Raw genomic sequence first — 13632 nt, forward strand, 5'->3', positions numbered from 1 at the left:
ACCATTGGGGCCATTATCCGCAAGTAGAAGCAACATCACTCTGTCATCAACCGCCCACGCACAGGAGCTCCTCGCAAGATTTCTGACCAGGGAGTCAGAAGAATAGTCAGAAGAGTAGCCTAATAGAGAGAACTTCTAATCTGACCATCTCTGAAATATATGACGAGCAGGGCTCAAAATGTACAGATAGTCATAAAATTAACCCCAGTTTTCAAGTTTTTTATATGTCACTATACAGCTCCGGCCTATCTGTAGACCCTTCTGTAAGAAGACTTTTTTAAGACCCTGCATGTTCCGTCCTTAGATTCAGGGGAGGCCGCAAGGTTGGAGGAGGACCTCTCGGGCGGGGAGATAGCATTAATGATTGGCTCTATGCAGATGGGCAAGTTCCCAGGACCGGATGCTTATCCAACCGATTTCTATAAAAAGTTTTCAAGGCAATTCTCCCCTTTGTTATTGTAAGAGCCCTGCCATCTACTATGCGTGAAGCACTTATCTCCTTAATCCTTAAGAAAGATAAGAGCCCTCTTGAGTGCAGCTCTTACCGTCCAATTTCTTTACTAAATACCGATGTTAAAATCCTTGCTAAAACTTCTCTCGGAGGGGGTTCTTCCATCCATTATATCGCCGGACCAAACAGGTTTTATTAGGAATCGTTACTCTTTTTTCAACATCAGACACCTTTTCAATATCCTCTATAGCCCCTCTCCACCTGGTACCCCAGAAGTAGTGCTTTCACTTGACGCCGAAAAGCCATTTGACCGGGTGGAGTGGGGCTATCTTTTCAGCGCGCTGGAGAGGTTTGGATTTGGTCCCAGGTTCATATCATGGGTCAAACTTCTGTATACGTCTCTGAGGACTGCTGGTCATACTAATAATAATTTGTCCACCTACTTCGAGCTCCAGCGGGGTACAAGACAGGGATGTCCTCTGTTGCCACTGCTATTTGCCATTGTAATGGTGCCACTTGCTGTGGCGCTAAGACAGAATACTGACATTAGGGGGACCTGGCGTGCAGGGATAGAGCATAAAGTTTCTTTGTATGCGGATGACATGCTATTGTTCATTTCACAGCCCCTTGAGAGTCTCCCTAAACTAATGGTCCTAGTCGAGGCTTTTGGCAGAATATCGGGCTATAAGGTCAATATTCAAAAAAATGAACTGATGCCTGTTGGTGAGGGGGCACTCCAGGTACCTCTAGACTCATTCCCTTTCAAAATTAGTCTAAAAAAATGCAAGTATCTCGGGGTGTGGGTTACACATAGTTATAAAGATCTATACCTAGCTAATTATCAGCCCCTGTTATCTAATCTGAAGCAAGATATTGAGCGGTGGGACCCCTGCCTCTCTCCCTGGGGTGCAGAATCAATACTATAAAGATGAATGTGCTGCCTAAATTTTTATATGTTTTCCAGTGTTTCCCAGTGTTTCTTACAAATTCCTTCTATTCAAAACTGAACAATCAGATATCAGCCTTTATCTGGAACAAAAAGCCACCACGGATCAAAAGTCATATATTGCAGAGACCTCGGGCGAAGGGAGGGATGGCACTCCCAAACTTCATGTACTACTACTGGGCAGCTAATATAAGATCGCAGTTGTTCTGGATGGGGGAGAGTGCGGCAGCCCCTGGATGGACAATTATGGAAGGGGCATCCATTGCGTCCATCTCCCCGGCGGCCCTACTGTGTGCTAAATTACCATTCACACAACCTCTGTCTAGCTTTACCTCTAATCCAGTTGTTGTACACTCAATCAAAATTTGGAATCAGTTTAGAAGATCTTTCTCTCTTGGGGACTTGTCACTCACGGGGCCAATTGCAAATAATCATCTGTTTATCCCATCTTTGTTGGATAAGACTTTAGTTACTTGGTCTAGAAAGGGGGCTGTCTTACTGTCTGATCGCTATGTTGATGGTGTTTTTGTCTCATTCAAGCAGCACCTTCCCATTGTGTTCTTCCAATTCGCTGTTGGATTCAATTTTTAAATGTAAACTGGCCAGGAAGCAGACAATAAGGGTTATCTATGACCTACTCGGCATGCATGTGTCCCTAGATCTCCTTAAGAATAAATGGGAGACGGACTTAGGCGAATCAATTTCTGATAATGATTGGCGCAAAGTAATCCAGGGGATTTTCTCCTCCTCCATATGTCTCAGACATGCAGTTGTCCATTTTAAAATTGTTCACCGTCTGTATTGGTCCAAAGCTAGACTCTCGAAGATTAATTCCGACATAGATTCCACATGTGATCGATGCAGACAGGCTCCAGCCACTCTGTTGCAAATGTTCCGGACATGGCCAAAGCTGTACACATTCTGGCAATCTGTATTTGAGACTTTCACTAAGATATTGAGAAGAGTAGTACTGTCCCCTCTTACTGCGATGTTTGGGGTGACCCCAGAGAATACTCCTTTTAGTTGGTGTGAGATCAACATGATGTCCTTCTGCACTCTCCTGGCCAGGAGATTAATATTGTTTAGATGGAAGGATCCTGCTCCACCAGTGTATAGTCATTGGGTCAGGGAAGTCATGTGTCATCTTAAGTTGGAAAAGATTAGATACACTGTCAGGGGAGCGACTGGGAAATTTTACAGAATCTGGCAACCTTTTCTGTTCTTTGTCAGAGACATCGATGCTGACAGTATAGTTATGTGATCATTATCTATAATTTTATTTATTTTGCTCTCTTCTTTTCTATGGTGGTCTGGCTTTATAATATGTAATATGTATGTTCTATGTCTGGCACTGGGTGAGGGGGGTGGGGGGTTTGTTATATTTGTTTGGTTGGTGTTGTATGTTTAATTTGAAAAATGCTAATAAAGAAACCTTGATCAAAAAAAGAAGAGTAGCCCAAGAGCCAAGGACCACTTGGAAAGAGCTCCAGAAACATTTGGAGGCAGCAGGTGCCATCGTCACAGAGAAAACAACAGGCAATGCATTTCACTGCTAATGCTCACCATTACTCCATTACTGAAGAAAAAGCATGTCGAAGCTTGTTTAAAGTTTGCTACAACTCATTTGGACAAGCCTATGAAATACTGGGAGAGTGTAGTCTGGTCAGACGAGAGCAAAATGGAACTTTTTTGCTGTCATACTACACACCATGTTTGGAGAAGAAATGGCACTGCACATCATCCTAAAAACACTATACCAACAGTGAAGTTTGGAGGTGGAAGCATCATGGTGTGGGGCTGTTTTTCATCACATGGTACTGGCAGACTTCATACAACTGAAGGAACGATGAATGGAGCTCTTTACAGGAAGATTCTTGTAAAACATTACATCAGCCACATATTCCTGCAATTCCTGTACAGAGGAGGGTCCATCTATCTCCACACAGAATCTTGGCAGTGTAAAAAATTGTTTGCAGTTGTCCTGATTAAAAATATTTGGTCTGTGTTTGTATTACAGACATTTATAATATGAATTATACAGAATTATCATTCTGTCTTCCTGCAAAGTTGCAGAATAAGTTTCATCTTCAAAGGCAAATAAGAAAAAGTGACATGGAGATGGACCTTCTACAACTTCAAATGAAGGGAAAAAAGGTGAACATAAAAAGGGCCAGGCATGAAACTGAATTGCTGAAGCACTGGTTAAAAGGTGGACAAAGTATTTGCCTACTGATTATTATTATTCTTTCAATTATTCTTGAATGGCAAAGCAATGAATTCAAATGTCTTTTTCAATTACAGAAAATAAAGAAACAATGAACCTCAACTGTTCACTCTGTGGATTAGTCATTTAATTAGAAATGATGTGGGCAGATCACATCTTGTAACACCCTGCAATCTCTTTGGTTCACTGGGGGTTCCTCTTGCCATTTTCATCAATGGTTCATCATGGTTTATGGCCAGGGAACTGCACAAAATTGTGTAGGAATTGTTTGAGTGCAAGGCTGTACTGTATGAACGGTCCTACACACCTTCACACACATTATATACAGAAAACTCCCTGTGGCAAAAAAATGAAGGGCAATGCATAATGTCACGTTGGTGATGTGAGGTTTCAAAATGTTACATCAACGATTCTCACGAAAAACGTTAACACTCCTGCAAATATTCATCTGGGTATGAAAAAGATTTCGTATAATCCGTGCTTCTTCATCCATTGGCTCTTCTTCAAAAGGGCACGCTATGTTCCGTCAGCTCTCTGAAACAAACTAACCCTGGAACATAACCTGCTCCGGACCAGGTTATGTTCAGTGAGTAAGTTGCTATGGCAACTTACATACTCTGAAAGTTACCGCCATTTTTGGAACCAAAAAGTTGAGGTTATCCATTAACTCTTCAAAGTAAACTTACCTAGGTAAGTCACATAACCTGCTTTCTGGAATACCCCCCTGGAGGAGACAGAAGATAGATAGAGGATATGAATATTACTTTCTTATTTGGAGTGTGTGGCCAGAATATGATAGTAAAGTAACTAAAAAAAACACAAGTACCATGTGAACCCTTCGAAGTACCAACATAAACCAAACGAATGGGTTAACCTTAAAAGCAATACATTTTAACAAACAAGCAAATAAACAATGTTTTTAGTAAACCTTTATACTATACACTTGGCTGCTAGTTGGCTGCACCTTGTATCTACACATGTTGCTTCTTTTATCAGGTCTACCTACCCAAGTTGTCACCTAGTCAATCAGTAGAAAGGGACCACTACAGACCAGGTATTATTTGGTTGATCATTCTTAGCACAGCAATGACTCTGACATGATGAATATGATGAGTATGATGAATTTTGTTGAGGTATTTTGAGCACTGTTTAATCATAAATGCCACTTTGTTACACACACCTACATTGCTGGTCACCTTGTAGGGGTACAGTTTAAACCTAAAGGTCATTGCTGTTGGCTGGATACTTTTGGTTGGTGGCCCTTTTCTTAAACCAACCATGACCCTGAGGCGTTTAAAAAAAAATCTGGCAACACTGCTGTATCTGATCCATTCCTAGTCTACGAGTGTGACACACACTACCATGTCAGTACTGAGAATTGGCTACCACGAAAAATTATACCTGGTCAGTGGTGGTATATGGTGTTCTTTTTCTAATGATGAACAGAATAAAGGGTGGTGGACAAGACTGTACATAGCAACAGATGGGCTACAGTCAGAAACTATATCTACAAAATAAACTTACATGGTATTTATATGGCTAAAAGTATGTGGACACCTAATCATCACAACCATATGTGGGCCTTTCCCAAACAATGTTTGGGAAAAGCAAACAATTGTATAGGATGTCTTTGTATGCTGCAGCATTACAATTTCCATTGACTGAAACTAAGAGACCCAAACAAGTTCCAGCATGACAGTGCCCTTGTGCAAGGTCCATGGAGACATGAGAGAAGAACTTGAGTGGCTTGCACAGAGCCCTGACCTCAACCCCACTGAACACCTTTGGGATGAATTGGAACACACTGCGCCCCAGGCCTCCTTACCAAACATCAGTGCCTCACCTCACTAATGCACATTTGGCTGACTGGCCAAATCCCCACATAGCCATGTTCCAAAATCTAGTGCAAAGCCTTCCCAGAAGAGTGGAGGTTATTATAACAACAAAGTGGGACTAAATCTGGAATAGGATGTTCAAAAAGCACATATGGTGTGATGGTCAGGTCTCCACAAAATCCACAAGCTCTGCTAGATAAAGTGGCCACTGAATATATATTACTATTATTTTCTTAATATGCAACACTACATTTATTTTTCCTCTCCTTGAAAAACATTAAAGCCCTCAGACCTTTCTAGAAGCTGCATCATACTTGTGTCCTGATACAGAAGAACATCTTTGATACTTCCTACAAACCCTGTTGTAAAGAGACCAGATGTAACCCACCCTACATCTCTGTTCAGTTCAAAGCCTCCGAAATAATAAACACCTCCATAATCAATGGAAACATAGTGCTCAAATGGGTCAATATCTTCAAAAATAACCTTCTTTTCATCAACATAAGCTTGGATGACAGTGTGATTTAGAGTAATATATATGTATTTCCATTCGTCACAGCACAGGGTTGTGTTTCGGGAAACGAGAGGAACTGCAATCTTCTCACCAAGGTTGACGGCTATTTTTAGATGACCGCCCTGAAGTCCTACAGCAACATAATCATCATCTTCACTCTCTGCCTGGCCCATCCACAGAATCAGTCCATCTTCTGAGCTCGCTGAGAGATTAAATGATAATTGCGTGTGCATCAGATCTCTTGTGCTGTACTTCGGGTCTCTATATTTTAAATATGAATTTCCAACAAAGCGAATGGTTCTCATGGACACTCGCACATCGCAGTATGTCCCATGCCATCCGAGGCCACACATGCAGGAATATGTGGCTGATGTAATGTTTGGAATGCAGAGAGAACCATGTTGGCACAGATCACCTATGCAAAAAATAGATTTCTCACAGTATGCACCCGTCCATTCTGCAGGGCAAACGCAAACAAACGAAAATTGGCCCTCTGCTTGGCAGTAACCCCCATTCCTACACACTTTGTACCCACACTGTGTCCCATCCCAATCCTTCACGTTCACCCCTTGTAGAGCCCCTCTCTCTGTGAGCTCAAGCTCATGGCCATTAATGATGACCTCGCGAATGCTCCCACTGAAGCCGATTGGCTTTTTCTCCATTGCATCTGGGGAAACAGAATTCATGACAGACACACCGCCAATGAAAACTTCAGTGGCGATATCCAGAGTAGTCATGCCCTTAGAAGAGTTATGAATTACACTGTGCTCATCCAGAACCAGATAGCCTTGGTTTCCCTCTCTCCCGGCTTTCACTGTATGCCATGTGTTACCTATCAGGTCCACTCTGTTTGGAGACTGTAGAACAATTGTTGTGTCACCAAGATTGTAGCGAAGCTGTACAAATCCTCCAGACAAAGACAGACTGATGAAGTCACCTGGAAGGAAACAGAGATTGGAGAGTTTATTCTATTAGTGTATATAGTCCTAGTTCAGTAAAAATAAGTTTTTTTTCTTTCAGTTATCAGAACCTAACAGCAAAGTTGCACAAAAATTGCCAGACGTTGTGTCCAAAACTATGTTCTACTGACTATATAGTGCACACATTTTCTAAGTCTGCCATTTTGTAGCAGTGCCAGAAAACATAGTGGAGAATATCCAGTGTACTCTTTCAATCACACAATGTACCATAAACATATTGGAGAGTGAGGTCAGTTGCAACATTTGTCACATTCTGTCTCGTTTAAGTAATATTCTAAAGCTCCAATGCTTTGACACAATACCTCCATCTGTTTGTTATCTATTCATAAAAATAAATACCATTTACATCTTAATATCATAGGATACTGTATATAAAGTTAAATATAAGGAAATATTTCAGTTTTAACATTGTGTGTGAGGTCAGTTACATCTCAATTTATTTCAAGTCTGGGGTTGGAATTATGTAGATTTTGACCACAAACTACAAAATAGGGGGGAAAAAAAATGGATGCCTCCCTGTTAGTCTTTTGTTAGCAACAAGCTAGCGCAGCTGACTGTGATGAGTGATGTATATTTTCTTTTTCAAAAGAGGGAACTGTATAGTCAATGCTACAGGTTTAACAAGTGAATATGTATGTATGTTGTTCATCTAAAGCAAATACTTGTGTGTGTGTGTGTGTGTGTGTGTGTGTGTGTGTGTGTGTATATATATATATATATACACACACACATATATATATATATATATATATATATATATATATATATATATATATATATATATATATCATTACTCATGTGAAGATAAGAAGTGTTACTTTGTTTATAGGGATGCTGTGAGCAGCCATGTTGATTTTACATCAGTTGCTGAACCTGGGGTTAAGGAGACCATCCTGAGAAGGAATTCCCATTTGAGGGTGTGTTTTCTTTGTCTTTTCCTAGTCTGAGATAAACCTGACCCCATACTGTCAACCAACTTACGTAAGTAAAGAAAGCAGCTAAATGTACTTTGTTAATCTGAAAATATTTAAAACTAGATAAAGCCAATTCTAGTTAGCCGCACAAGACTCCTCAGAGAAAAGCCTTTTTTTCTTTATTTGCTTTAATGGACTGTTGACACTTCAGCGGACACTTCAGACAGATCAGCAGAAAATGGTTGCCTGAAGAGGCCGGTCAAGACTGAGTTTCGGACACTAGTGAGGTGAGAGCATAGCAGAAAAGGTTCCCAGATTCTGTTGTAGACATCACATCCTCTACACTTCAATTAAGCTAAAAGGAGCTCAACGCTGCACAGTCTCAGTTTCACTTCCAGGGATTTCATCTGATCTGCCAGCTCATCCACACGAGTGCATTTTAAGAACTGGTATGTCATTAAATGGTGTAATATGATCTGCACAGGTTTATTATTTAGCAAAGTTATTGCACCAATTGATTCACTTTCTTAATTAACAGTGTAACAGTGAAAATGCACTGAAGCTGACATGTAATTTGTGGGCTTTGTATGGATGTTGGATGTTGCAAGTGCAGTTTGACACGTTCATTGCTGTACAATTAAAACAGTTCAAAATAGTGATTTTTTAAAACAAATCTGGTAAAAACCAGTCAAGTAGTAACAATTATTATAAGTAACAGTTATTCAGACCCTAGCTTATTTTGGTTCTGTGATATCACAGCAATCCAGTGAAAACATTTCCCATACACACACACACAAAACACTCATTCTAATCACATACATCTGCATCCAATCTCACACACACTCACAACCACAGTATATAAGAGACTGTGCTAAAACTATGACTTTGCAAAGTATTACATGAGTTTATCTCCTTACCAAGTGGTTATTCCTTGTTTCTCGTTTTGTTTCATGTTCACTGACCTTGTTTCTCAGTTCTCGATTCTGATTCTAGCCTTGCCCTGTTTATGCCCGTCTGCCGATCGCCTGACCTTTTGCCTGTTATAAGACCACTCTTTTGATTACCGTTTTAGATTTGTCTGCCTGCCCCTGTCTTTAAGTAAAGCTCATATCTGCACTTGCATCCATCCTAGTGTCCTTTACGTTTATTACGTGACAAAATACTTTGCCTACAACATGGAAGCAGCAGGAGAGCATTACGCTGGGATCTCTATACCAGCCTTTGATTCTGTGCATTTTCCCCAGTGGTACCCCCTGGGAGTACCAGCTTCCTTCGATGGCTTTGAGGTATGTCCTGAAGGTTATATACTCCAAAGCCAGTTTTATTTTATAAGCCTGGAGGACCCCAAGCCCAGAGAGGAGCAGTGGCTGGGATTCATGCTGTCTCGACTCACTGGCCCAGCTTGAAGTTGGGCAGAGTTCCTGATTTCTAGGGGGGCCGGTGAGCTTAGCCATGTAAGCCAGTTGGTTAAACTTTTAGGTGTTCAGAGCACAAACTTGATCTTGAAAAAATGTTAGGAAGGCCCAGTGTAACGGATGAACCCTCTCAGACTTTCACCTCATATTACGAGAGGGAGCTGGCCGACAGGAGGGTCTCTACAGCTCAGCTTCGGCCCCCGGGCAACAGGGCAGTTGTGGTGGTGACACAGACCTGCAAGACCGAGGCTGCTGTAAAGAAGCCCAGCTACAATGTCCCACATGCAGGAAACTTGGGATCCATGGATCATATTTCTGCTCTCAGGGATGTTTCAAGAGCAGCTGGCGTGCTCACAAATGGCTCCACAAGAGAGCACCTACGGAGCTCTAGCTGGAGGTCAACGTGGCAACCTCATCTCCAGAGCTCCAACCTGAGACCCACGAGGTAGTCTCAGCTCCAGAGCCTCTGCCGGAGGTCAACGTGGCGACCTCCGCTCCAGAGCTCCAACCTGAAACCCACTAGGTAGTCTCAGCTCCAGAGCACCAGTTGGAGGTCCATGTGGCAACCTCCTCCCCAGAGCCTCAGCATGAGACCCATGAGGATGTCTCATCTCCAGCACTCGAACCTGAGACCCATGAGGTGGTCTCACCTGCCGAGCTCCAGCTGGAGGTCAATGTAGCAACCTCTTCCCCAGAGCTCCAGCTTGAGACCCATGAGGTGGTCTCATATACAGAGCTCCAGCCAGAGGTCAACGTGGCGACCTCTGGTCCCGAGCTACAGCCTGAGATCCAAGAGGTAGTTTCCACTGCAGAGCCCCAGTCGGAGGTCAACAAGGTGACCTCACCTCCAGGGCTCCAATCTGAGACCCACGAAGTGGTCTCACCCCCAGATCTACAGCATAAAGTCAAGTTAGAGGTCAACGAGGTGACCTCCCAAGCCATATTCAAGTCCAAGATCGAAGAGGCGACCTTTCAAGCCAAGTTCCTCTCCGAGGTCAAAGAGACGACCTCTCAAGTCAAGTTCCTGTCCGAGGTGGAAGAGACAACCTCTCAAGCCAAGTTCCTGCCCGAGGTCGAAGAGACGACCTCCCATGCCAAGTTCCTGTCTGAGGTCGACGAAGCGACCTCACACACCACGTTCCAGTCTGAGATCGACGATGTGACCTTCCACACCAAGTTCCAGTCTGAGATCGACGAAGTGATCTTCCACGCCAAATTCCAGTCTGAGATTGACGATGTGACCTTCCATGAGGGGGGGTTTCGAGACCTATGAGGTGGTCTCACCTGCCGAGCTCCAGCCAGAGGTCAATGTGGCAACCTCATCCCCCAGTGACATTACTCATACTGCACGGCGGCCTACAGACATGGCCACCATGGACTGTAATTCCCAGAACACTCACCTCACACACACACACACACACACACACAGAACACTCATTCTAATCACACACACCTACATCCAATCTCACACACACTCACAACCACAGTATATAAGGCCAATCGCCTGACCTTTTGCCTGTTATTAGACCAAACTTTTGATTACCGTTTTGGATTTGTCTGCCTGCCTCTCTCTCTAATAAACGTCTTTAACTGCACTTGCATCCGTCCAAACCTCCATTACGTAAATTATGTGACAGGTTCTATTTGCCTATTCTGGTTTTAAATCACCAACCAAGAACTTCATAATTAAAATCTAAAACAATATTGTGGTTTCATTTCACAAGCCTGATTACATCTTTCTTCACTAATATAAATCTATTCTGTGAAATCTATTGATTGAAAAAGTTTGTGTGCTCTACCATACATTTCTGTATTTGCTTTGTTTTCATGAGAAACAATTGTACAGTATCATCATTTCCATCATCTGTGCCCTGCATGTATCACCTCCTAGGAATCTCTAGTTTAGTTCCAGAAAGACACACTGTTTTACATTTTTAGCTGTGCCCTGCTGAGCAAATCTTTCAGCTAATTATCAAGGCTAATTATCATTGTAATCGTTTTTTTTTTTTTGACAGAGTCTTAGAGGATGGGGCTAAAAACTGACAATGTGTCTGTCTAGGCCTGTAGCTGGAGAACTCTAATGTAGTTAATAATATATTGTGCATTATTTTACTTAGGAATAAACACATTATTAATTTGAAAAGACTCAAGCTGGAGAGAGTTTTTCATACCAGCTTGGGCACTTAGATACTGTGCTGTGTAGAACAGGATGCCCTCCAGTGAAATCGTCTTGAACTGCAGCAGAAGGTGTGTTCTGTGTCTCATATGTATGAGGGGAAAAGCCATCCAGGAGGACCGGTTAGCTTCAAAGAATGGGTCGCTGATGGACAAAGCTTTAGGGAAAATAGTAGTAATCAGAAATTTTACAATATATAGGACATTTTGCTATCAACTAGAGATGCACCGATGTATCTAGAGATACATCTAGAGAGGTACCGATAAAGGCTATTTTTCACACTATTGGCCATCGATAACATCTGATGATCAGGGCCAAATTATATCCTGTCCATAAAAAGAGGGCATAAAAAGCTCCGCACTGCTAAAATTTTACACCAGAAGTGAGCAGAGGTGAAGCGGGAGTTTCGGTGTAGAGTTATTTTATTTTCCCCTGCTGCTCAAGCTGCTCGCGCTGAATTAAAGCACCAGTACACCGTTGAAAGATTTAAATAAGATGAGTTGACAAAAAAGTAGTGTCACGTTTCAAAGGTAGATGCGGAAGCAATCGCAGATTTTAAACTTTTTATTATATAAACCAACAAAATACAAAACATACTATGACTAATGCAAAACACTGTGGCAAGGACTAAACATAAACTAACAGGACCAAAACACGGTAACATGGACAACGGTAGTCTAAGACAAACGTAAGACAGGGAAGCAGTGCAAACAATGGCTATATATAAGTGTGCTCGTTAACAGAAACGTGATTCAGGTGCAGGTGGTCATGTGACATATTGTAGTACAGTGCATTGTCTGATGGGAACTGAAGTCCAGAGTTACCGCCTTGATATATGACAAGTAGTATATATTGCACAGAAAAATATATTTGTAGAGTAGTATATTTCATATCCAGTTAATGTTAATATATATATATATATAAAAGTTTATATTATATATTACCAGTTTGATGTTCAGTGATGAAGTAAAAATGCTTTTGTTTGTGGTGAGTGAATGTGAGACTAACAGGAGGTTTTTTTTTTTTAGAATTCAATCAATGTTAATATGAATTAAAACATTCAATAAGTTAACAAATCTTACTTTAATCTTCAGAATTTAGTTGATGTGTTAATGTTAATTAGAGTAATTGTTTTCTGTTTATGAGACCAGTTACTGTGAAACAACTTGTTGAAATGGAGAGAATAAAGTTTTTATTTGCATTTCCTTCAGAATTGTGGAATTAATTATTATTCATTTAAAAGAAGGTATAAAAGGCAGAACTATCGTTATCGGCCGATATCACTCTGAATGATCGGTATCGACTGAGAAATTTAGTATCGGTGCATCTCTACTATCAACATTATGTTTATGACATTTATCAAAATGCTTCCCATTCCATAAAATCAATATAAAGTCCTCTCTGAAAGTATTGGAACAGCAAGGCCGAATTTGTTGTTTTTGCTATACACTGAAGACCAACAACCTCCACATGGCAGGGGTGAAGGTATCATGGTGTCACAGTTCGACGAAGATTTCCAGAGCAGAAATATAGCAGCTATACCACAAGATGGAAACCACTCATCAGCAGTAATAATCAAAAGGTTCCTGGGATAGGCTCCAGATTTCACAGTGACACGTAAATATTGAATGAATGAATGAATTTGTATGTCTGTCTCAGTGATCTTATAGGCTTTCTTTTCCCTTTGAAACTAAAAATGTCAAACCACATCTTGACAAATTAGAGGGTTATTTGATTGAATACTTGTTCTAGAGAAATTACCTACTTTGAAATTTAGCATGCATTACTGCTTTTGCATAAGCCCAAGCTTTACAACTAAGTCTCATAATTGCTGTTCTCTGTAGTGATCGGAAGGAACATTAATTTCACAGTAATTAACTGTTATAACAAAGGTTCATTCCCCAATGTACTTCAGCAGCTAACCTTCCTGGCAGAACTCGCCGTAGGTGCCCAGGGGGCACTGACAGCTGTAGCCTTCAGGAAGCGGAACACATGTAGAACCACGGGTACATGAGGGAGGTGGGACATGTTCCAAATCACAGAAGGACACCCTCTCAGAGCAGAGAGCACCTTTCCATCCAGACCTGCATTGGCAACTGAAGTGCCAGGAGAATAAATTAAAAAAGGGTTTAAAAAGCAAATTTACAACGCATTTAATATTAACATAATATGTTTAA

At 41.4% G+C, this 13632-nt stretch overlaps 1 protein-coding gene across 1 annotated transcript; it reads right to left on the reverse strand.

The window, feature by feature from the left end:
- Positions 1 to 4356: 4356 nt before the first annotated feature.
- Positions 4357 to 13632, reverse strand: LOC128604366 (protein eyes shut homolog). Its single transcript, XM_053619465.1, has 3 exons — positions 13379 to 13632; positions 11451 to 11612; positions 4357 to 6907 (listed from the first exon to the last, which is right to left on the reverse strand). Exons 2-3 carry the CDS (start codon positions 11563 to 11565, stop codon positions 5709 to 5711), a joined length of 1314 nt encoding a protein of 437 aa, XP_053475440.1. The 5' UTR covers positions 11566 to 11612; positions 13379 to 13632; the 3' UTR covers positions 4357 to 5708.

This window comes from Ictalurus furcatus, chromosome 29 (genome assembly GCF_023375685.1).
Source record: "Ictalurus furcatus strain D&B chromosome 29, Billie_1.0, whole genome shotgun sequence".
NCBI lineage: Eukaryota > Metazoa > Chordata > Actinopteri > Siluriformes > Ictaluridae > Ictalurus > Ictalurus furcatus.

Coding starts and splice junctions, on each gene's coding strand:
- LOC128604366 (XM_053619465.1), bottom strand. CDS start 11,565: ATGGCTTTTCCCCTCATACATATGAGACACAGAACACACCTTCTGCTG. Junction 6,908..11,450: donor GTATCTAAGTGCCCAAGCTG/GTATGAAAAACT, acceptor GTTTCCTTCCAG/GTGACTTCATCAGTCTGTCT.